The 25,076-nt window shown below is 36.4% G+C and overlaps 1 protein-coding gene and 1 long non-coding RNA gene across 2 annotated transcripts in view; both read right to left on the bottom strand.

Annotated features, from left to right (window-relative positions):
* Window positions 1-939: 939 nt before the first annotated feature.
* The window catches only part of LOC103513082 (GATOR complex protein DEPDC5-like), a 24,968-nt gene continuing 831 nt past the window's right edge, over window positions 940-25,076 (bottom strand). The window contains exons 3-15 of the mRNA XM_026826276.1: window positions 23,831-24,066; window positions 23,018-23,187; window positions 21,866-22,043; window positions 21,142-21,342; window positions 17,274-17,369; window positions 14,902-14,975; window positions 10,712-10,862; window positions 9,987-10,148; window positions 9,523-9,628; window positions 8,291-8,443; window positions 7,737-7,897; window positions 6,405-6,573; window positions 940-2,673 (exon numbers count right to left, since the gene is read on the bottom strand). Coding sequence (XP_026682077.1) covers window positions 2,477-2,673; window positions 6,405-6,573; window positions 7,737-7,897; window positions 8,291-8,443; window positions 9,523-9,628; window positions 9,987-10,148; window positions 10,712-10,862; window positions 14,902-14,975; window positions 17,274-17,369; window positions 21,142-21,342; window positions 21,866-22,043; window positions 23,018-23,187; window positions 23,831-24,066 — 2,054 coding nt within the window. The 3' untranslated portion in view covers window positions 940-2,476. The remainder of the gene's footprint in view (window positions 2,674-6,404; window positions 6,574-7,736; window positions 7,898-8,290; window positions 8,444-9,522; window positions 9,629-9,986; window positions 10,149-10,711; window positions 10,863-14,901; window positions 14,976-17,273; window positions 17,370-21,141; window positions 21,343-21,865; window positions 22,044-23,017; window positions 23,188-23,830; window positions 24,067-25,076) is intronic.
* LOC113468967 lies at window positions 14,998-16,276 on the bottom strand. Its single transcript, XR_003392534.1, has 2 exons — window positions 15,278-16,276; window positions 14,998-15,219 (listed from the first exon to the last, which is right to left on the bottom strand). It is a non-coding gene; the product is annotated as an uncharacterized LOC113468967 (long non-coding RNA).

Here is a 25,076-nt window from a genome sequence, read left to right as displayed (position 1 = left end):
TTTTTCGGACCAAGATCCACGAAAACCTCAAAACAATGAATGTGTAAGTTTAAGAAAGAAACGTGAATATCAGACAGATTTGAGTACTCTTTCGTGTTGATAAATGAGTGAGAGTGTTTGCTGAAATTAACCTATCTATATTAAAATTATGATTTCCGATTAAGGTAATCACGTGTTTCTTTTTGTCGAATCAACGGGATTTTTCGGATAATTAATATTGATACTTTGTGGTTAGTTATCTCCTAGGGAGCTAAATAAATAAATGTAATGGGAAATACTTGTACCTTGAAACTAAAACATTAGGAGTACGTTGTAATTACTAAAAAAAGTAGAATTTTACATACGACAAAGTTCACTCAAATATACATCCACCTACCAACTTAAAAACCGAAGATAAAGGGGTCCAGTTCATAGTAATGACATGTATTCGCTCCTTAATAAATTTGTGAACCTTCTCTTTAAACCAATAAGGTACAATCTGGAGGATACCTATTGGGAACACCTTTTCTAAATTTCAAGTAAAACACAAATACTTTGTGGTTAGTTATCTCCTAGGGAGCTAAATAAATAAATGTAATGGGAAATACTTGTACCTTGAAACTAAAACATTAGGAGTAAGTATGTTGTAATTACTAAAAAAAAAGTAGAATTTTACATACGACAAAGTTCACTCAAATATACATCCACCTACCAACTTAAAAACCGAAGATAAAGGGGTCCAGTTCATAGTAATGACTTAATGACATGTATTTGCTCCTTAATAAATTTGTGAACCTTCTCTTTAAACCAATAAGGTACAATCTGGAGGATACCTATTGGGAACACTTTTTCTAAATTTCAAGTAAAACACATTTATTCAATTCATATTTTTTATTACAGATTATTAAACAAAAATAAAATGAACCTCTGTGACTTTCTCCTAAGAAAGTTAGTATCAAAATTCAATTCATATTTTTTATTACAGATTATTAAACAAAAATAAAATGAACCTCTGTGACTTTCTCCTAAGAAAGTTAGTATCAAAATTCGTTGGTTCACAAAGAAAACAGCATACGAATAATAGAAATAGAAGACAAATAGACCCAAAAAATTATCACAATGGTTATTATAAAATGATTTTCATCATAACAAAGAGTTTGTTTCAGTCTAATGAAGGATTTTATTTTTATTTATTTTTTTTTATTACACGATTTTCCTCCTATTTTATCTGTACAGCACAAAAACTAATTTTTCCCTTGAAAAGGGTAGGTGCATAATGAGTTTTTGTGCTATATAGAAAAAATAGACACTACCATTAAACTGCAACATACACAGAGTTATGAAGTAGAATATTAAGCTGACTATGTTGTAAATATTTGAACACATCTTAATCAACACACTTGAGGGAAATTAGAGATCTTTACATCTACTGTTATTTGAACACCTTTTCTGAATCTGGCGCAAATAGCACCATAACTGCAGTAATTCTAATCCAAACATAAACAATTGAAGTAAATCTAATAATCAGATGGAAGATCTAATCCGTGAAATTGGGCCTCAGTTCACATTAAAAAGCCCTTGGAGGTGAGGTAAATTTCAAAGTTCGAGAAGAGAAGATAATATACAAGTTTTACACATTCTAAGGGTTTCAGTATTCACGATTTTCACGAGTTGGTCATTTCTACATCGTCTTTATCCTATTTTACTACCTACTATCTGTGTAGATCCAGAATATTTTTACTTGAAGTTTTACGACTTATATGTCTGTAGTACATGTAAAATATTTGGCAGTAAACCATCAAATTAATCATTTCATGCTTTACTCTGCTATATTAGATAGGACCTACACCTAATAATAATAACATATGACGTATTATATTAATATATTTTATTATGACACCACAATTAACCTATAAAAAAATAGACCCTTCATATATTCCGACAGTCATGTAAGATAGTTATTAAAAACACTTGACCTAACCTTTACACAGTCTTCAAAAGCTCATTTTGGAAACCTTAATCCTGAACTTTATTCAAGCACATATGTATTTAGGGTATTCAATCAAATAACATGGTAGGAAAAAATATAAAGAGTCGATTCGAAAATTTATAAATTATTTAATAACAATGGACTAGAATAAATTACAACAGATGACAACATTTTGAAAAATACAATTTACAACTAAATAACATTCAAACATTCAACAAATAATAATTTATCATTGTAATTTGTACTTCATGCGTTGGTACACTTGAATTAATTCTAAGCCTTAAAAATTAGGTAGAAGTCCAAAAGTTTCTTTATAAATTTTGATAATCTCAACCGAAAACTACATAGTACGAGTAGATACGCAAATCGATTATTTTAATAAGTATCAATTTTGAAAAGAAGATACTCCACAAAAAAAAAAAAAAAAAAAAAAAAAAAAAAAGACAGACGTATTCAAGAAAAGAGAACAGAACAAGAATTTTTCTTGAATAAATATGACAGGCGAATTCAGGAGAAAAGAACAAACTCGCGTCGCTTCATATCGCAACAATCTTGCCAGAAAGCTTTCAGCCTATTCTCCTGGTTGCAGCAAAACTGTCTGAAATCATCCAGTAGTTTATCCTGAAATGATTCGTCAGCAGTAGCGGGGGCAGGACACCATTTCCTTTGACGGGACACCATGTGATTCCAGGACCAGAGGAATCCTGCCTGTGAGAGAACAACAGAAGATAATTGGCTAAATGATTTTTTTTTTTTTTTTGAAAGATACTTTTTATTCATTTATTGATCTATTCTCATAGGTACAATTAAGGATAAATAGATAAAAAAAGTGAGGTCTAAGTTTTGACTCGACGTTTTTGCATTGAGTTTATCTGTATGTTTAATACACAATCATTCTCGAACGGATTATCCGATTTTGATGAAACTTGGCAAAAATGTTCAACACACAAAGGAAATTTATGTAAAATAATAGACTCTTGTAATACAATTTCAGATTCATCTCTACAGCAGGGTTGGTGAGTTACTAGCTACTCATTGATCTATTCTCATAGGTACAATTAAGGATAAATAGATAAAAAAAGTGAGGTCTAAGTTTTGACTCGACGTTTTTGCATTGAGTTTGTCTGTATGTTTAATACACAATCATTCTCGAACGGATTATCCGATTTTGATGAAACTTGGCAAAAATGTTCAACACACAAAGGAAATTTATGTAAAATAATAGACTCTTGTAATACAATTTCAGATTCATCTCTACAGCAGGGTTGGTGAGTTACTAGCTACTCCGTTTTTGCTCAATCAATAGAGTTCTTATTTCGATGGAAGGAAATACACAAGAGTACGACTCATTCTCAGAAGCTAGTGTGACACGGAGATGATTTTTTTCTTATTTAACAATAATTTTCATTTATTTATACAAATAATAGGTAATTCAAACAGTTTACAATAACAGTTCTTCTTCTTCCTCTTCTTCCTGGTCTTTTACAATAACATTCCTAGCTACTCCGTTTTTGCTCAATCAATAGAGTTCTTATTTCGATGGAAGGAAATACACAAGAGTACGACTCATTCTCAGAAGCTAGTCTGACACGGAGATTTTTTTCTTATTTAACAATAATTTTCATTTATTTATACAAATAATAGGTAATTCAAACAGTTTACAATAACAGTTCTTCTTCTTCTTCTTCTTCCTGGTCTTTTACAATAACATTCAATTTCTCTGTCTGTCGGGGCCGCTATATTCCCGAGTGCTGGATAGAAGTACCCAGTGCCCATCATTATCCCCAGGATCTCACACAAAAAAAGCAGAATTATGTTTTGGTGATAAGTTTAATGGTTAGAAATTTTATTCGTGTGAAAGTGAGATCAATTAAAAAAAAAAGTAAAAACATCGGAGAAAAATAATAAATTGTCTGACACTCAAGCCATCTTATTACCGGAAACAGAATGCTGTTTATGCTCTTTATTTTCTTGTTGATATGACTGCCGGTAAAATTGTTTTCCAAAACATTTTTCTAATTTGTTTGGAATGACCGGAAAAAAGTACCTAACGTGCAAAATCTTCCCAAAAACTCTAACCGCCAGGATGTGAAAGTGTAAAATTGGAACCAAGACCATTTACCTACGATGAACCCGTAAAATAAACTGAATGATAAGCAATATAAGCATAGAATATAGCCTTTTCATCAAATCATCACATTTTCCGATGTGGAAAATATGGAATAATTTTCTCCTTTGTTACAAATACGTACCTACCTACCTACCTACAATCAAAGTGAATAATAATCACTAAAGCATAATAGACACCTACATGTCTCAATGTTCTTTGACACTAGATCTGTAATAAAACAAAACAAACAATTAAAATAATGGATATTTAGACCTAAGCCTACTAATTGACATTTCTTAAATAAGACATACTCGCCTTGTCCTACAGACATACTTAATTGAACAAATTGCATAAACACTGCATCATTAATATTGACACAATAGGTATGAAACAATGATCATACAAAAATGAACAACCAATAAAAATAGGTACAAAAATGGTTCACAAAACCTAACGGTTACTATAGCTATCGCTTATATCTAATAGTTATTAATGAAATTATCAACACATGAGGAGTATAATGGGTGGCCAAAAAAACGATAGGTACTTCTGTTTTCAAAATTTAACTTTGCAATTACTAAATTTAGACGAAAATGTCAAGCTTTAAAACAGCTTCTCAAAGAATTTAATCTTTCGAAATCGAAAGATTTGTGAAACACCAAGGGACATAAATATGTAGAAGGAAAAAATCCAAAATCAGTAACAAGAGACAAAAGTAGAATGAGTTTAGACCTTTACCTATTGCCTTAATTTCTACCTCAATACTGAACTATAAATACTATTATCATCTAAATATTTTAAATCGATTTTATAATGGTCTATTACACGCCAGACTACAGTGGTATCATTAAAAGTGCATGTTGCAATAGATTTCAGGAGTGATGACTAATCATCTGATCAAGGAGATGGAAATAATTAATTACATCATAGAGAAAAATGGTTTCCCAGACACCCAGTAGCTCGGGAAATAAACAAGTTATTCCCAGGAAGGAAACACATTTCCTGGCAGTCATTTTGAAAAATATCTTCCAATACGGGACTATACAAGATATCTTCTGATAAAATTATGAAAAATATTTGATAAGAATGTGAATGTGTTTGACAATTAATATATGGGACACAAGATCTCCATGCGATATAGATACACACAGATTGAAATTTTATTTCAGGTGTATGCAGTTGCAGTTAAGGGAATTCCTAGAAGATGGGATAGATTAAACCTGATGGCCCGAGTTTGTCTTGAGAAGGTTTATCCAAAACCGTGCATATCTATTTGGTCCAGTCAAAACTATCGTTCTCCGATTGATTGGATCAATACAATACGGGACTATACAAGATATCTTCTGATAAAATTATGAAAAATATTTGATAAGAATGTGAATGTGTTTGACAATTAATATATGGGATACAAGACCTCCATGCGATATAGATACACACAGATTGAAATTTTATTTCAGGTCTATGCAGTTGCAGTTGGGGGAATTCCTAGAAGATGGGATAGATTAACCGCATTAACCTGATGGCCCGAGTTTGTCTTGAGAAGGTTTATCCAAAACCGTGCATATCTGTTTGGTCCAGTCAAAACTATCGTTCTCCGATTGATTGGAACAATAGACATGGTTTAATTTGCATGACTTGACTTGGACTTGAACCAACAATATCTAGATCCAAAATCCACCGTGCTAAAAAAAAGGTTCTTCCTAGGGATCTTTACAACAGACAAAAAGAAAGATATTTTTAACTCCTACGTCTCCAATTGCTCAACATTTGCGGATCAGTCATTCGGCATTTGTACATCGATTGTGCATATTTTAATCAAGGAAACGTTAGCTTGAATACGAATAATTTTTAGTTCCCTTACTGGTCGTTTATTTATGATCCACCAAAGTATTTCAACTTTAACTGTAAGGTGACAGTTTCTTACCTATTTCCCCCTTTCCCGCTTCTACTTCTGTCTTCCTATCTTCTCTATGTTGTAGTTTTCAGGTTCATGGTTTATTATGCATATATTTCTTTTGTAGTTTTCTCTTTCTACTCTACGAAACTACTAGTGTTTCTCTATTTACTAATAGGTAGATGGTATATTTTCCTGTAGCTTTAGTTTCGTTACTTGAGAGGGCAAATTTTTAGCAATCTCCCAAAAAGTGAAGCTAAACTTTTTTTCTTCTCCAACTTTTTTTGTCCTCTCTAGTAGCATACGTAGTTTTTGCTTCCCTCTAGTACCTATGTATATTTTTTTTTGAGAACAATAAGGTGATTTTTTTTTTTAGATTGTACCTTGCAACCGCTTTCGCATGAATTCAAGGGTTTATAGCACTAGCTTACCTTCAAACAAATGCTCTCTATCCTCCATGAGACATTCAATATCCAGAGGAATAAACACAGGACCACGTAAAGGATCTGACTGCAGGGAATAGGGTAGAGCTAGGGGATCAGCAGGGATAGGGATTAACTGTAAGCCGCACGTCTGAGCTTTCCTGGCCCAATTGAAGATCTGGAAAAAAAGAAGAAAACTAGGGACCTCAAAACGTGTTTTGACACTAAAAACTAACCATCGAAAATTTCACCCGATTACAGTAGGTACTTTCCTTCCTATAAGTTATAAGATAAGCAAAGTAATAAATGAACAGAATTACCATGAATAAGACCTCAAAACGTGTTTTGACACTAAAAACTAACCATCGAAAATTTCACCCGATTACAGTAGGTACTTTCCTTCCTATAAGTTATAAGCTTATAAGATAAGCAAAGTAATAAATGAACAAAATTACCATGAATATTCAAGTAACTAAACTAAAGCTACAGGAAAATATACCATCTACCTATTAGTAAATAGAGAAACACTAGTAGTTTCGTAGAGTAGAAAGAGAAAACTACAAAAGAAATATATGCATAATAAACCATGAACCTGAAAACTACAACATAGAGAAGATAGGAAGACAGAAGTAGAAGCGGGAAAGGGGGAAATAGGTAAGAAACTGTCACCTTACAGTTAAAGTTGAAATGCCATGAATAATGGCAAAGAAAGTAAAAGTGGCTTTTCATTGTATTAATCACGAATAATTGAATATCTTGTCAGAAATGATGTTTACACTATGAAACTCGTCTTTCTTATCAGCGTTAGGTCGCGGGTTCGATTCTCGCCCGGGGCGAAATTTCTCCTCAGCAGATAACGTTCGTTCTCGGAGCGGCTACCTTTCTTCTATCCTGTCCTCCACTCTTCGATTGCGGGACGATAAGTTTTCCGTTGTAACAGTTCCCTCTATCAAACCTTTTAGCTCCATACATAAAAGCCCACTTAGAGGCTTATTTGTAGGTACAAATAGTCCCAAAAGTGTATTAAGCTCTACAAATCTCAACTCGTCTTTCTTATCAGCGTTAGGTCGCGGGTTCGATTCTCGCCCGGGGCGAAATTTCTCCTCAGCAGATAACGTTCGTTCTCGGAACGGCTACCTTTCTTCTATCCTGTCTTCCTCTCTTCGATTGCGGGACGATAAGTCCTCCGTTGTAACAGTTCCCTCTATCAAACATTTTAGCTCCATACATAAAAGTCCACTTAGAGGCTTATTTGTAGGTACAAATAGTCCCAAAAGTGTATTAAGCTCTACAAATCTACGAAACATCTTCAAAGGAACGAACCAAGAGCTCTTGACTTACCAGATCAGCTACCACAGGGCCTGAAGCAGCCACCCACTGAGCTATCAACTCATAAGCCCTGTCTGGTCTGTAGAATGATTGATATCTAACATGGCCCCACTCCACACGGTCACTTTTGTTACTAATATCGGGCTCCAGTTGAGAGTTCTTGTAGAGAGGCACTGTTGAAAAAGAGACAGGTTAGAAATGAATAAAATGGGATTATGTTAAAGCGACAAAAAAAAAGCATCAAATGTTTGTCATAAATCTTGTTTCCCGATCAATATAGGTACCTCGATGAATTTTATGACTTGGACTCGAACCACCAACCTCCGGATCTGAAGTCCGACGCGTGATCTTGTTTCCCGATCAATATAGGTACCTCGATGAATTTTATGACTTGGACTCGAACCACCAACCTCCGGATCTGAAGTCCGACGCGTTAACAACTACACCTCTGAGATGGGTAAAGAAAACATTGAAATTCTTTGTCATATAACTTCATATTTCTCGGCAAAGTCACAACTTTGGGTTGGGGTTGTGTTTTTTGGGTCTTCTTTTTAGAAGTTACTTACTTTGCCATTTGGAGCTCGGGTTAACCAAACACACGGGAGGCGGGAACTCTGCCAAACAGAATGGGATGAGTGGAGGAGCTTGGAGCTTTTCCACTTTCACCTCCAACCATTGGGACTCGAAACTTTGCTTGTCATAGAGTGGCTGTCCATCCTCTGAAATAATAATAACTAGTGGTTCTGTGAACTGTAGACCTCACTCAGATTCTTTTGCCTAAGCTGAGACTTTGCCTAAATCAGTGACCCTACGTAATACACATGTGTATGAAAACAGAAATAAAAGTAAAAGTATCTACACGTCTTATGTAGGTACCTATATCCTATATCTAAAGAAAAGAGGTGACACGGTTTTTTTTTTTTTTTTTTCTTTTGAAACCTGTCAATTACTCTAAAGAATAAAACTGAAGAAGGATTGATTTTGAACCTTTTTTTAAAACAATAGATTTACCTACCAAGAGTTGGGATTATTTTTGTAGATAGAACAGAAGGGTATACAAGGGTCGTAAATGCGGTAATTTATCTATTACAATGTTCAAAAGTTTGAGACCAAAATTGGACCTGGGACACCAAATTTCGAGGATCGGCGTGTCTTGATTCAAGGTACTCAAAATTTCAAAGTTCATCAAAATCGGACCAGGCAATCGCGAGTTATAGCGGAACAAATAAACACACATCTAAACCAAATGCAAATCGGTCGAGTTAAAACGTAGACCTTCACTTCGTTCGGTCAGTAGATAGAACAGAAGGGTATACAAGGGTCATAAATGCGGTAATTTATCTATTACAATGTTCAAAAGTTTGAGACCAAAATTGGACCTCGGACACCAAATTTCGAGGATCGACGTGTCTTGATTCAAGGTACTCAAAATTTCAAAGTTCATCAAAATCGGACCAGGCAATCGCGAGGTATAGCGGAACAAATATCTAAACACACACCTAAACCAAATGCAAATCGGTCGAGTTAAAACGTAGACTATAATAAATACTAATTCTCATCCATTTTTAAGACAGAATTTATTACGTCACACGATAGAATCGAAATCAGTTGTACTAGGTCGCGAGTTCGATTTCCATCCGGGGCGAATTTTATCCTAAATAAATAAAGTTGATTCTCGGAACAGCTGGCTTTCTCCTGTCTTCATTTTCCGTACGATGAACCAAAGGCATAGATATAAGATTAGAAATCTTATCTAGTTTTATCTAACATAAATCAAAAACTTTGACACATAGATTACCTTTATCTCTATCCTGAGATACAATGTAGTAGAGATAAAACCCAACAACGAATGGCAGTGAGGCATCGCCCGAAGCGTGACAGATCAAATTCTTGGAGATCATTTTCTGAAAGTGAAAATAATCAATAGGTCAGTAAAGTTATAGTGGTGCGAGCAATTACCACTTGCTACTAGAGGGTTACTGCCTTTTTGAGAACAATAAGGTGATAATTAAATTAAATAAACGAAACACCTAAATGTAAACAAGGTTCAACAGTAAGTACAGTTCAAATTAGATCTTTATGTACCTATACCTCTCTTTAATTACCAAAAATTTAGTATTTTTGTCTTGAGTATACAGTAATTTCGAGTAAGAAAGAAAACAGCTCTTCAGAAATTATTATATGAAAAAATATAAAGTCCATTTTCAGTTTTCTTCTTGTTCTTAAATTATTGTCTGTACACATAAAAGATTTCAAACTCACATCAAACACAGCAATAACTTCGTTCTCGGTGGGTGCTAATTCCATGAGCCCGGGCAACCATTTGACTGCATCATAGGAAATGAAAGTATTGGCTGGAATACTTGGCACCATGGCTACAAAATTCAGACCGAACTGGGGATGTTTCATGGCATCCAGAATATCCTGAGGGAAAATACGAGTCAATTTTGTTAGTCACTCATGTTTTTATGACCACCTTCCAAGTTTATTATGCTCCAATCCGATTCATACCCGAAGTTTACGACAGACCACATAACATTTTAACAGACAAAGCATCGGCGTTATGAGTTGCGTCTTCTTGCCGAACAAAGCTGATCGCCAGATAATTCTTTTGTCGAAACAAACATAAATTCGGTCTATTATCAAATTAAAATGAAGGTTTATATAATTTTTTTGCTCATTTTAATACAAATTGAATTTTATTATTAATACCTATGTATAAATATGACGCTTTTATAATCTTCTTTATTCTTCTTCTTTTTCTTCGTTTTTTTCCATGTACAGACGGGGTCGGAGTTTTTCGTCAGCCTCTCAATGAGCCCTAACTTGGGATTGCTTTGATCTGACATTTGGTTTTGGCTACAAATTTTACGAGCGGATGCCCTTCGCACTCAACCTTAGCTATTTCTTTAGCGAGGGAAATTTAAAGTTAATAATAAACACGATAAAAAGTGCTTTGCTAAATATTTTTCTACTATAGTGTGTACCTGAAGTGATGAAGCCTCAGTCAGCACCGGGGATTCCGCATTCATGCTGAACGTATCATCGTCATCAGCGCCATCTACCGTCACAGTGAGAGGAGTAATGGCGTCCGTAGCCGGAGATACACGGCCTCGCTCGAGTATCTTCGATCCCGACCTGGCAATGGTTGGAGAGATTTCTGAATAAGATTACTGTTTTCCTTTATTAATCTAATTACCTACTTACTTTATTTATCTACTAATTGTTTTGAAATTTTTAGCCTTTTCCCGTTCTTTTAAGCGTCCGTAGCCGGAGATACACGGCCTCGCTCGAGTATCTTCGATCCCGACCTGGCAATGGTTGGAGAGATTTCTGAATAAGATTACTATTTTCCTTTATTGATCTAATTACCTACTTACTTTATTTATCTACTAATTGATTTGAATTTTTTAGCCTTTTCCCGTTCTTTTATTACGTCACTCCTAAAATTTAAACCACAATCCCTCCAAGTTACGAATCTTCTACCTTAGTAGGTAAACTAAACTGTTCTCACTCATGAGGCTAAAGAAACTCACGGGAAATTAAACTCGGAAACTCCACATTGCAATTTTTTATAACAAAACATCGGTAATGTTATATCTCCCTTGTATACAGGGTGTGCTATATTACCGCCCATCAGTACATTCTATAAGGAGTTATTTCTACAGGGTTGTCAAACCTCTATCAAACAAGTGGATGTCACATATTTTGTGATTAGCTGATTATAGATCTAAAAATATGTCACCTCCACTAATTCACTAGTTTTTGTAACGTATTTTGTGAATTCGAGAGATTTGAAAATATGTCACATCCACTTGGCCGTTCATGTCACTCATGCACCCATTTAGTGGTCTCGCTCGGCGTATAGTTTAACAAAAACGAACCGGAAAATAGCCTATAACCTTCACGGGAGTGCAAGCAATAAGTTGACAAAGTTTCATAGCAATCGGATGAGCGGTTTGGCCAGGCATAAAGTTCGAATAAACACACACACGCAAACACACAAACAAATATTAATTTTTATATATTGGATTGGTGGATGTGACATTATTTCAAGAGATCCTAGTGTTATCTTCTCCATAGTTTATTATACTCGTACTACAGGGGGTTCCACTAGTTCTGAAACATTTGGAATCCTTGCTCAGCAAAAACTTGTTTAAACCAATACCAATAACTCCCACTGAGTAATTTTTCTCACAAATTTAACTTTTTCACCCTGTAGGTACAATATTTGTATTTCTAGGGTTACTCAATTCATAGGATCGACAGATCGAGACATGCTTGTCCTACAAATGTAAACAAAGCGGTTGTGTCTAATACAACAGTATAATATATAGGTACTAGAGGGAAGCAAAAACTACGTATGCTACTAGAGAGGACAAAAAAGTTGGAGAAGAAAAAAAGTTTAGCTTCACTTTTTGGGAGATTGCTAAAAATTTGCCCTCTCAAGTAACTATTGGCTGGAATACTTGGCACCATGGCTACAAAATTCAGACCGAACTGGGGATGTTTCATGGCATCCAGAATATCCTGAGGGAAAATATGAGTCAATTTTGTTAGTCACTCATGCTTTTATGACCACCTTCCAAGTTTATTATGCTCCAATCCGATTCATACCCAAAGTTTACGACAGACCACATAAAATTTTCACTTTTTTTTTTTTTTTTTTTTTTTTTTTTAAGACAAGAGATCACATTAGAGTATTTAATATTTGTCTCTCATGATTTCTGGTTGGAAGGTTCTCTGTTTCCTGTCTCCTCTCTGTGATATCTCTGAATATTTCAACATGGTTTTTGGGAAAACAAGTTACAATTAGACTCATTAGAGTAGTCTATACTCTAACTTCTCCTTTCCACTCTATTTTTACACTAATGTATAACATTTTCTTCTCTCGTTTATTTTTCTTTCATATTTCAAATCATAGATATTAACAATTCTATACCTACCAACAGAAACCTGCCAATGACAACTATCCACTATGTACTTGAGGACAGATACCTACCAGACCTGTCTTCTGATGCTGCGTCAAGTACAAGATCCCAGTACTATGTCTACGACGTGTGAGCAGTAGAACCGAGTTGTGGGCTTGCAATTCCAACTACATGCATATTTAGCGTAGAGTTTAAATTTAATCAAGGGTTAAAACGACGTCATGAAAATAGAATGGAAATAAAAACAAAAATTAGCATACAAAGCATCCAAAGAAAATTAACAGGGAAGAGACAAGATATTTTAAACGCAGATCGTAGGAATAAAATGCTAGTAAAGCAAAAAGAGTTAATGGTACTAATTTTATTATGGTCCAACATTCAATATTTTTAATAAAGCCCAAATTTTTATACATACGATCCGTTTACGAAAGTCCCACATTTACTTTTGGCTGGAATTGAGAGGCTCTCGAAAAGAAGGGCTCATCACGAGAAATATAGTTTTGGGAAAACCCCGAATACACTCTTCACTCTAAACTTTACATCGATAGGTACGAATTTAATAATTGCAATGTACCTCTATTGAAATGAACACGTCTCCTAATCAGCATATTTCGTCATAAGCCTCTTTTCGAGAGGTCTTCGACTGTTTGTCACAGCCAACAGAGAAATATATCTATGTTGAAAGGGTTGTTATGACACACACACACACACACACACACACACACACACACACACACACACACACACACACACACACACACACACACACACACACACACACACACACACACACACACACACACACACACACACACACACACACACACACACACACACACACACACACACACACACACACACACACACACACACACACACACACACACACACACACACACACACACACACACACACACACACACACACACACACACACACACACACACACACACACACACACACACACACACACACACACACACACACACACACACACACACACACACACACACACACACACACACACACACACACACACACACACACACACAAACAAATATTCATTTTTATATATTAGATTTAGAACCGATTGAGACATGCCTTATTCTTCTACGAACTAATAAGGCCAGCCACTCACTATCAGGTAGACCTGACAGGTATGGCTGAAAAGGACCGTCTGTCAGGTCTACCTGATGAGCACACACACTATCAGGCAGATCTGACTCTATCAGGTAGATCTGACACCTGAGTCTACCTGATAATGAGTGGCTGACCTAAGAAAATGAGGTAGGAAGAATGTGAAGAGAGGAAGAGAAGTGGAGGAATATTTGTAATAGAGAAAAATCCACTCACCTTAGATTGACGTTATTGCTAGGGTTACTCAATTCATAGGATCGACAGATCGAGACATGCTTGTCCTACAAATGTAAACAAAGCGGTTGTGTCTAATACAACAGTATAATATATAGGTACTAGAGGGAAGCAAAAACTACGTATGCTACTAGAGAGGACAAAAAAGTTGGAGAAGAAAAAAAGTTTAGCTTCACTTTTTGGGAGATTGCTAAAAATTTGCCCTCTCAAGTAACGAAACTAAAGCTACAGGAAAATATACCATCTACCTATTAGTAAATAGAGAAACACTAGTAGTTTCGTAGAGTAGAAAGAGAAAACTACAAAAGAAATATATGCATAATAAACCATGAACCTGAAAACTACAACATAGAGAAGATAGGAAGACAGAAGTAGAAGCGGGAAAGGGGGAAATAGGTAAGAAACTGTCACCTTACAGTTAAAGTTGAAATGCTTTGGTGGATCATAAATAAACGACCAGTAAGGGAACTAAAAATTATTCGTATTCAAGCTAACGTTTCCTTGATTAAAATATGCACAAAATGAGAGTCAATTTTTATTTATAATCCACCACGGAGAAAAGGTCTAGAAGATCACAAATAAAATGAAGAAAACTAAAATTTAAAATAGAAGTCAAAGAAAGAAAATTTGAAGTCTGCTCAGGATTCCAAATTTCCACTGGAACTAATTTGCATCAAGCATAAGTTCTTCAGAAACAAATCCTGAACAAACTTTGGAGAATAAATGAAATGCAATAAAATAAGTATAGCAATTAGAACTAGATAAAGTTAAGGTACTGAACTTCGTTACAAGATACTACGGTGCGAAAGGAAGAATAATTATCGTATCAGAATTAAATCTTGAAAGCTACAAGATCTGAAATCTCGAAGACAAACCTGGGTCGATATTTCTCTGGTAGTCGATTGCTACCAAGTCTCTCACGGAATGGGGAGCTTCCTACCATTGTTTGCTGAAAAGTTTAAACATTTAACGTTGTACAGAAAATATAAACACAAAATACAGTAAGGTTCTACACAGGGACAGCTCTACCTACAGTTCTCTGAGAACATATTATATATTATCCCTGTCTGGTGGACATTTTAACTCATTGGCAATTCCAATTCGTACAATAACACCAGCTACAACTAGTAATTGGACAAACCTGTTACTGATAAGATACCATTTTGCCTGTTACGCCGAATCTGTGAAATGACCTCCGTTAATTATGTTCTTTTAAAAGTCCAAAGTTTTTCGCCGAATCTGTGAAATGACCTCCGTTAATTATGTTCTTTTAAAAGTCCAAAGTTTTTCTTCATACACATTTTACAAAAAAGTCAAATCAACAAAGAGATTGTTGCTAAATCTCTATACAAAGGGGGTTAGTATGAGCACTTTATTAGGCGGAGTTATATCAACATAATATTCTTACCGTTAACTTAATGTACTTTGTTAATCATGCTGTACTAACATGCAGAGCCAAGCAGTATATTTATTTACATACTTCTATTTACAAAATAACTATCAGTAAAGCTCATTTCGGATAACTCAACTACATCTATATGTTATTACACTTATTACTGTAATACTTACATTGCTTCTCAACTGGACTGTAGTCACTAAGAAGAATCATTACACACGTATACAAGATACTAATCATACAATACCTACCTACTTCTAATCAAATCGCACAGAGCTCAATCAAAGTACATCATTATTATAAATAGAGGGGGGGAAAGAATTTGTTTGAAATGTCTAAAAAGCAATTTTTAAAGGAATATACTCTTACCGTTCAGATGGGGATAAACTCCCTGAAGGATAAACAGGATACAGGCAAGGCATAAAACAATCCAAGTTTTTGGACTCATATTGTTTACAATCCTATTTATAGTTTTGCAGAACCCATAGCTTCCAAATACTTCACAACCCAGAATATACACCTTACCTTTAACCCCTAAAGATGCATTTTGCTACTTACGAATGGTTCTTTCGCTCGGTATGGCAAGGCACTATATACACTCTTTATGATTTACAAACAATTAAAAAGAATATACGTACTGTTCAATGATAAATGTTGCGTTGTAGCCTCAAAACTTTTCTCTGGCTGATTTTAAAACAGAGTGGAGCGGAGAGCATAGAGCTTTTATTACATTTGCGAATTTTTAGACCAAAAAGAAAATATGGAATTTGAGAATTTTTGAAACAGCATACCGGGGATACCGAGAATAAATTGCGAATACCGCGAATTAGTTGCGAATAACCACGAACACATTGCGAATATCGCGAACACATTGCGAATATCGCGAACACATTGCGAATATCGCGAACACATTGCGAATATCGCGAACACATTGCGAATATCGCGAACACATTGCGAATATCGCGAACACATTGCGAATATCGCGAACACATTGCGAATATCGCGAACACATTGCGAATATCGCGAACACATTGCGAATATCGCGAACACATTGCGAATATCGCGAACACATTGCGAATATCGCGAACACATTGCGAATATCGCGAACACATTGCGAATATCGCGAACACATTGCGAATATCGCGAACACATTGCGAATATCGCGAACACATTGCAAATATCGCGAGCACATTGCGAATAAGCCGCGGATACCGCGAACAAACTGTGCATAACTTAAAAGAGGACAATGTAACTTCTATCTCAATTCAATAAACTCAAAGGAAACTCCAAACCAATGGTCAAAATGTAGGAGAAACCTCTCCTCAACCCCCTACATTTTCCCTGATCCCCTACTTTTACTTTTGGTTGTAGGGGGTCAAGGGGAGGTTTCTTCATACCTTGATTTTTGTCAGAGCTCATTCTATCTTCTGCTTTCAGGTTGGAAGGTTCTCTGTTTCCTCTCTCCTCTCTCTGATATCTCCAAATATTTCAACATGTTTTTTTTTTTTTTTTTTTTTTTTTTTTGGAAAACAAGAGATCACATTAGAGTATTTAATATTTGTCTTTCATGATTTCTGGTTGGAAGGTTCCCTGTTTCCTGTCTCCTCTCTGTGATATCTCTGAATATTTCATCATGGTTTTTGGGAAAAAAAAAGTTACAATTAGACTCATTAGAGTAGTCTATACTCTAACTTCTCCTTTCCACTCTATTTTTACATTAATGTATAACATTTTCTTCTCTCCTTTATTTTTCTTTCATATTTCAAATCATAGATATTAACAATTCTATACCTACCAACAGAAACCTGCCAATGGCAACTATCCACTATCTACTTGAGGACAGATACCTACCAGACCTGTCTTCTGATGCTGCGTCAAGTACAAGATCCCAGTACTATGTCTACGACGTGTGAGCAGTAGAACCGAGTTGTGGGCTTGCAATTCCAACTACATGCATATTTAGCGTAGAGTTTAAATTTAATCAAGGGTTAAAACGACGTCATGAAAATAAAATGGAAATAAAAACAAAAATTAGCATACAAAGCATCCAAAGAAAATTAACAGGGAAGAGACAAGATATTTTAAACGCAGATCGTAGGAATAAAATGCTAGTAAAGCAAAAAGAGTTAATGGTACTAATTTTATTATGGTCCAACATTCAATATTTTTAATAAAGCCCAAATTTTTATACATACGATCCGTTTACGAAAGTCCCACATTTACTTTTGGCTGGAATTGAGAGGCTCTCGAAAAGAAGGGCTCATCACGAGAAATATAGTTTTGGGAAAACCCCGAATACACTCTTCACTCTAAACTTTACATCGATAGGTACGAATTTAATAATTGCAATGTACCTCTATTGAAATGAACACGTCTCCTAATCAGCATATTTCGTCATAAGCCTCTTTTCGAGAGGTCTTCGACTGTTTGTCACAGCCAACAGAGAAATATATCTATGTTGAAAGGGTTGTTATGCCATGCATATGGATCCATTCACATGACAAGCATTGAATCCGTGTGATTTTCAGACTTCATGTCCGTTCGATCACTATTTCAAGGCCTAACTTTTGAAAAACGGGGCGAAAAGAGATCGCATTTCATCGAAATTAAGAATTTAGTCAAAGTCCATTAAACTTGATAGAGAATACAATACACCAAGCCTTCAAAACTTGATAGAGAATACAATACACCAAGCCTTCAGACCTCCTTGTTATACTTGTCATGTGAATGAGACCTAAACTTCATGTCCGTTCGATCACTATTTCAAGGCCTAACTTTTGAAAAACGGGGCGAAAAGAGATCGCATTTCATCGAAATTAAGAATTTAATCAAAGTCCATTAAACTTGATAGAGAATACACCAAGCCTTCAGACCTCCTTGTTATACTTGTCATGTGAATGAGACCTAAGTGCGAAGATAGAAACTGTCCGGAAAGTAGTCGGTGGTTATTGGGAGACACGCGGGAATCGTAAGCGATTTCCAGTCGACACCTGACGACAAATGAGGGGTCAAGAACAGACTAAGCCACACATACCCCGTTAAAGTCTAGGAGTTGCACACGGATGTATCGGGTTAGAAAACGGGATTTCTAATAACTTCTAAACTACAACTGATATTGCTATAGTTCCTCTACTAGTGAATAGAGTGCGTTTCTGACTGTGGCTTAGTCCAAAAAACTGGGGGAAAAATGGCCTTTCAAATTATGTGGTGACATTTTTATATACAAAAATTCAATAATTTCATAGATGATGTTGCAATATACCTAATCCTTCGGTGCCCAGTTTTCAGTGAGTTGAATCAAGTCATTACCTACACACCGAAAGCATTCAGGAACTTCACCTCATCACTCCCAGATCCCACTAAAAGTTCCATATTCTTTACTCACCAGTAGTAAGGGCGGGGGTCCATTCCTGTTCTCCTGTAGCTCCCCACAGGAGTATCTGGGACTTCTTGCTTCCCCTCTCTCCTTCCCTTGTCTTGGAGAAGCTACTAGCACTGTGACTGTGAAGCTTGGAACCTGCAAATGACACAAAATAAGGCCCCTTAAATCCAAAATCCAGGATTTCAACTTGAACTTGAATTTATATTAAACTCTGATTATTTATTATCCTGGCCATTAGGGGAACCCATTACAACAAAAGAGGATATTTTGTGGACTTAACAATGTTCAACATGAAAGCAGAGACAATTGAGGCCTGCATTTCCTCAATTCCCTTAAAAAATGGGTCAAACTGTTCTTTGATACACTTTTTTACTTTCTATTACTAAAGTAATGACAAAAAATTACAATTTAATTAAAGGAAAGTAATAATAATAAGGTTGAGTGTTTACCTTGAACTACAAAAGGAGAGTCCGTTTCGGACACCTCCCACTCCTGGTCCGAATGTTGAGGCTGAGTAGGCACTGCTTGGTAGTGGTGTTGCTGGATCAGAACGCCAGTAGGTCCTACGTAGAGAGTTTAAACATAGAGTTAAGATTTTCGCCATTACACCGCCTTTGAGAGCATTAATAAAATGATCAAGGTTATTTATGACAACAGACCAACCTCACTGGTGCAGTGGTTAACACGTTAGACTTTAGATCTGGAGGTTGGTGGTTCGCGTCCAAGTCAAGACATATTTTTTTTCTAGGTGTAATAATTGGGGAGCGTTATCTGTGACAAGCTTTTAAGTAGGCTTAACACAATTAAAAATTGCTTCGGTAAAGTTAGTAATATTTGTATTATTGAAGAGTTTGTAAAATAAATAAAAGCAGCGTTTTATACTGAAATTATCAGCAAGATTACTTACCTTTGGGGAAGATATGCGTCCATCGTCTCCGATTACTGGTTAACTTAACCGTGACATGGGAGGGATCGAAAGGATTAATCAGGGCTCTCCCAGGGCGCAGAAATTTCTGAGGGGAAAGTGACAGGGTGGGTGTTCCCCCTACGCCAGCACTTCCTATGAGTAGACGAGGAGGGGGAGAGTCAACCATGTCACTCAAGGCAGTGGAGTCATCTGAAATAGAATAGATCTTGTTTATACTGCCCGAATATGACTGAAAAGTACTCTTACCCTCAGTCTGAATAAGGTCTTATACGAGTAGGTATATTTGATAGGTTATTGGTATCAGGTGAGACTGATAATTGCCAGATATCACAGGCACTTTAAGTCCCAGAATGATGTTGAAAAAGTTCAATAGAAAGCTTTCCTCAGGACTTTAGATTTAGGCCAAAGTCGCTCAAACTTAACACAGACATTCGATAAATTATGTAGATCAAAAATTTCTCTGAGCCCTGTTTCCCGGAGGTACGGTTCGGCCGTGATTCCGGCCAAAGTTCCGCTATTTAAGGCTATACTAGGAAAAGGCTAAAAAGGAGTAAGAAGTTCCCAGGACTTTACTTTTAGCTACAGGTTGCTCAAATTTTGCAGAGAGCTTCGATAAGTTATGACGTTCAAAAGTGTCCGCGGGCCGGGTCTCGAGAAATGTACGGTTCAGCCGTTATTTAAGACCAAAACTTGCAATGACTATGTGAAATGTCAATGAAAATTAACTCTTGTTTTAATAAAGCAATGAAACTCACAGCTATCAGGAAATGGGGTGCCTCCATTGATCATATAGTTGGCAGTCTGAGGCGAACTGTCAGTCCTGTAGAGGGAATGCTGAGCAATGCTATTCAAATACGGGGAAGTAGGTTTCATATCAATGTGAGGATCTGAGGTCTTACGTCGGATGATGCGCCCATCGCTCCCTCTTGAATAACGTAACCTGAAAAAGTTTCAGAGTTGAATTTATAAAATAAATATTAAAAGTCGTTAATAATAAATAAATAAAACAAAGAAATGTATTACAAAATATTCTGAAAATTGTACAGGACAGGTGAAGGCGGTAAACTTTCACAAATTGAGGTTCAACTAGAAAGCTGAGGGTAAAAGGGCGTTTGCATTAGCAATGTTAGCATTAGATTACAATTGGATGAATCAAGAGCAGCTGATCGAAAATTGAAGTCTTTTCAATAGTGCATCCGAGAAACAAATAAGGGGAAGTCTTTTTTTACCTTCTGTTAGGTACATCACGTAAGGTATAGCAAAGCTATAAAGTATTACAATGACACTTATACAATGTAATAGATTTTCACACATACAGGACAATTATATCGGATTAAAAAGTTTTCCATCAACTGCTCTCTCACATCACACACAAAGAATTAACCCTCGTTTGTCCTCGGATCACTTACCCGTCTACGATTTGTGTTAACCCTTCGTAATCGATTGACCCAAGTTTCCACAAACCTACAGAACCCATCGGCTAGAATTTTCTGGTCCTCAATTGGGTTCATAGTGTAGATGTCGCAGTATTTGGAACCGTCCAGGACTTTGCGAGTGGCAGAATGGGATAGAGGTAGAAGGTACATGCGAAACCTCCAGAACTTGTATTGCTGAAAGTTATAGTGATAAATTGATAACTAATAAGTATAAAGGACACAGTATTAGGTATACCTACTGGTTATATATATATTTTTAGAGTTTTGACAGAAGGAACTACAACAACGGCGTGGTTAATCGTCTTGAAATCGAAGAGAGGAATACAGGATGGGAGAAAGCCAGTCGTACCGAAAACGAACCTTATCTGTTAAGAAGAAATTTCGCCCCTGGGCGGGGATCGAGAACTTGTATTGCTGAAAGTTATAGTGATAAATTGATAACTAATAAGTATAAAGGACACAGTATTAGGTATACCTACTGGTTATATAAATATATATTTAGAGTTTTGACAGAAGGAACTACAACAACGGAGTGGTTAATCGTCTTGAAATCGAAGAGAGGAGGACAGGATGGGAGAAAGCCAAACCTTATCTGTTAAGAAGAAATTTCGCCCCCAGGCAAGAATCAAGCAACCTCGCGGTAAATAATCATAGATTTTCAAGTGGAAAGTAATGACTAGGAGAGATGAATACTCACATTATCAAATAGGGGGAAATCTGAATCGCCTCTCATGCAGATATAATGGTCCAAATAATTCCACTTGTAGCTCTCCAGCTTCTCCGTATTGAACGACACCCATGATACACCATATGTAGCATGATCCGGAGCTTGGAATCGATACCGGTAGTGCACTTGAAATGTAGGATATGGGTGTCTGCATGGAATAGAATATAAGCTATTAATGAATTTATTTAATTTAGACATCCTTTGTAAATGCTATTTACTTAATTTATGTTTACAATGGACACTTCCAAATCTTATTATTTATTATACTTGTACCTTGAACTTGGAAATTAAGACAGACATTTTCAATGTCTACAAAGTAGATGAATCTCCGAGAAGGGAAAATAAGACTTGTAAGTATCCATTGTTAAACATAACATAAGTAAATAGAATATAAGCTGTTTATAGTATCACAATAAGACAGAAAAGTCTCTTTACTCCCAGTGTCTAAAGGTGTGTCCAAACATAGTCGACCAGAAAGCAATTCTAACTTCATACTTCGCTCTTCAATCCTCAGGAGGGGGTGGGGAAAAATGTATGCCTTAAGACAGACATTTTCAATGTCTACAAAGTAGATGAATCTCCGAGAAGGGAAAATAAGACTTGTAAGTATCCATTGTTAAACATAACTTAAGTAAATAGAATATAAGCTGTTTATAGTGTCACAATAAGACAGAAAAGTCTCTTTACTCCCAGTGTCTAAAGGTGTGTCCAAACATAGTCGACCGGCCGTCTATTCCAGAAAGCAATTCTAACGTCATACTTCGCTCTTCAATCCTCAGGAGGGGGTGGGGAAAAATTTATGCTTATACTGTTCGAATAGAACAAAAGAGAAACTTTACCTCAGCACTAAGCTACTCCTATTATTCCAGTCAATTAATCTTGAGGATAATATTCCATCAGCTGGGATCGAACCCAAGCAATCCTCATTACGGTTCGAATAGAACAAAAGAGAAACTTTACCTCAGCACTAAGCTACTCCTATTATTCCAGTCAATTAATCTTGAGGATAATATTCCATCGGCTGGGATCGAACCCAAGCAAAACTCATTACAAACGTTTTGACCACTACAACACCGAGGCAGGATGAGGAGGGAGAGAAGGAGAGAACGTTCAAATTCTTACCTCGGCACATATCGGGTTACAGTTATTTTCGAGCCACTCAGTTTTATTCGATGAAATATTCTGCCTATTGATAGAATGTACTCTTTGGTCTCCTTGAATCCTGATTTGGGCACCAGGACTGAAGAGGTCATATCCTTGCTATTCTCGTTCTTAACTACCAACTGGAATCCCTGGAAAGAGATAAGATAGAGCATTAACTAATTAGGCCTTTCGAGGGAAAGTACATATGGCCCTGAATAGCAAACCTTATGTCCGGAATAATAGCCGAACGGTATTGTATTTCTCGAGGTCCGGCCCGCGGACACTTTTGATCGTCATTAACTATCGAAGCTCTCTGCAAAATTTCAGCGACCTAAGGCTAAAGGTGAAGTCTTGAGAACCGCTTATTCCTTTTGAGCTTTTTCCCCGTATACCCCTAAATAGCAAAACTTTCGTTTGGAATAACAGCCGAACCGTACATTCTGGAAACAGGGCCAAGGGACATTATTGATCTACATCATTTATTTAATCTTTGTGTTAAGTTTCAGCAACTTTGGCCGAAATTTAAAGGCCTGAAAGAAGACAGCTCTTTTTGAGCTTTCTCAAAGATTTCACCCAAAATAACGGCCGAACGGTAAATTTCTCGAGGTCCGGCCTGCGGACACTTTTGGTCGTCATAAACTATCATCAATAATAAATAAATAAAAATGATTGTTTTTTCTCGTTGAAACAAAGAAAGACGCCTGTTTAAATTGTCATAATTGTGATCACCTAATGCCAGCTGATGGACCAAGGTAAATTTCATCGTTACCTGTGGAAGTTTTTCATTCTTACCTGTGCAAGTCTCTGAGAGATCAATTCCTGAAACACCTGCTCGGTGGTGAGAGCTTTCTTCAGCAAGGGTCTCTGAGCAAAGCTGACAGCATCCGCGTTAACTGCATCTGGTATCAGGTCGTGCTCGGAAAACAGATAGTCGTTGCGAAGATAGAAACTGTCCGGAAAGTAGTCGGTGGTTATTGGGAGACACGCGGGAATCGTAAGCGATTTCCAGTCGACACCTGACGATTTCTCTGGCTGATTTTAAAACAGAGTGGAGCGGAGAGCATAGAGCTTTTATTACATTTGCGAATTTTTAGACCAAAAAGAAAATATGGAATTTGAGAATTTTTGAAACAGCATACCGGGGATACCGAGAATAAATTGCGAATACCGCGAATTAGTTGCGAATAACCACGAACACATTGCGAATATCCCGTTAAAGTCTAGGAGTTGCACACGGATGTATCGGGTTAGAAAACGGGATTTCTAATAACTTCTAAACTACAACTGATATTGCTATGGTTCCTCTTCTAGTGAATAGAGTGCGTTTCTGACTGTGGCTTAGTCCAAAAAACTGGGGAAAAAATGGCCTTTCAAATTATGTGGTGACATTTTTATATACAAAAATTCAATAATTTCATAGATGATGTTTCAATATACCTAATCCTTCGGTGCCCAGTTTTCAGTGAGTTGAATCAAGTCATTACCTACACACCTTGCGAATACCGCGAACATATTGCGAATACCGCGAACACATTGCGAATACCGCGAACATATTGCGAATACCGCGAACACATTGCGAATATCGCGAACACATTGCGAATATCGCGAACACATTGCGAATATCGCGAACACATTGCGAATATCGCGAACACATTGCGAATATCGCGAACACATTGCAAATATCGCGAGCACATTGCGAATAAGCCGCGGATACCGCGAACAAACTGTGCATAACTTAAAAGAGGACAATGTAACTTCTATCTCAATTCAATAAACTCAAAGGAAACTCCAAACCAATGGTCAAAATGTAGGAGAAACCTCTCCTCAACCCCCTACATTTTCCCTGATCCCCTACTTTTACTTTTGGTTGTAGGGGGTCAAGGGGAGGTTTCTTCATACCTTGATTTTTGTCAGAGCTCATTCTATCTTCTGCTTTCAGGTTGGAAGGTTCTCTGTTTCCTCTCTCCTCTCTCTGATATCTCCAAATATTTCAACATGTTTTTTTTTTTTTTTTTTTTTTTTTTAAAAAAAGAAATCA

This window comes from Diaphorina citri, unplaced genomic scaffold, assembly GCF_000475195.1.
Source record: "Diaphorina citri unplaced genomic scaffold, Diaci psyllid genome assembly version 1.1 scaffold39, whole genome shotgun sequence".
NCBI classification, from domain to species: Eukaryota; Metazoa; Arthropoda; class Insecta; order Hemiptera; family Psyllidae; genus Diaphorina; species Diaphorina citri.
This window is presented reverse-complemented; position numbering and strand designations above follow the sequence as displayed.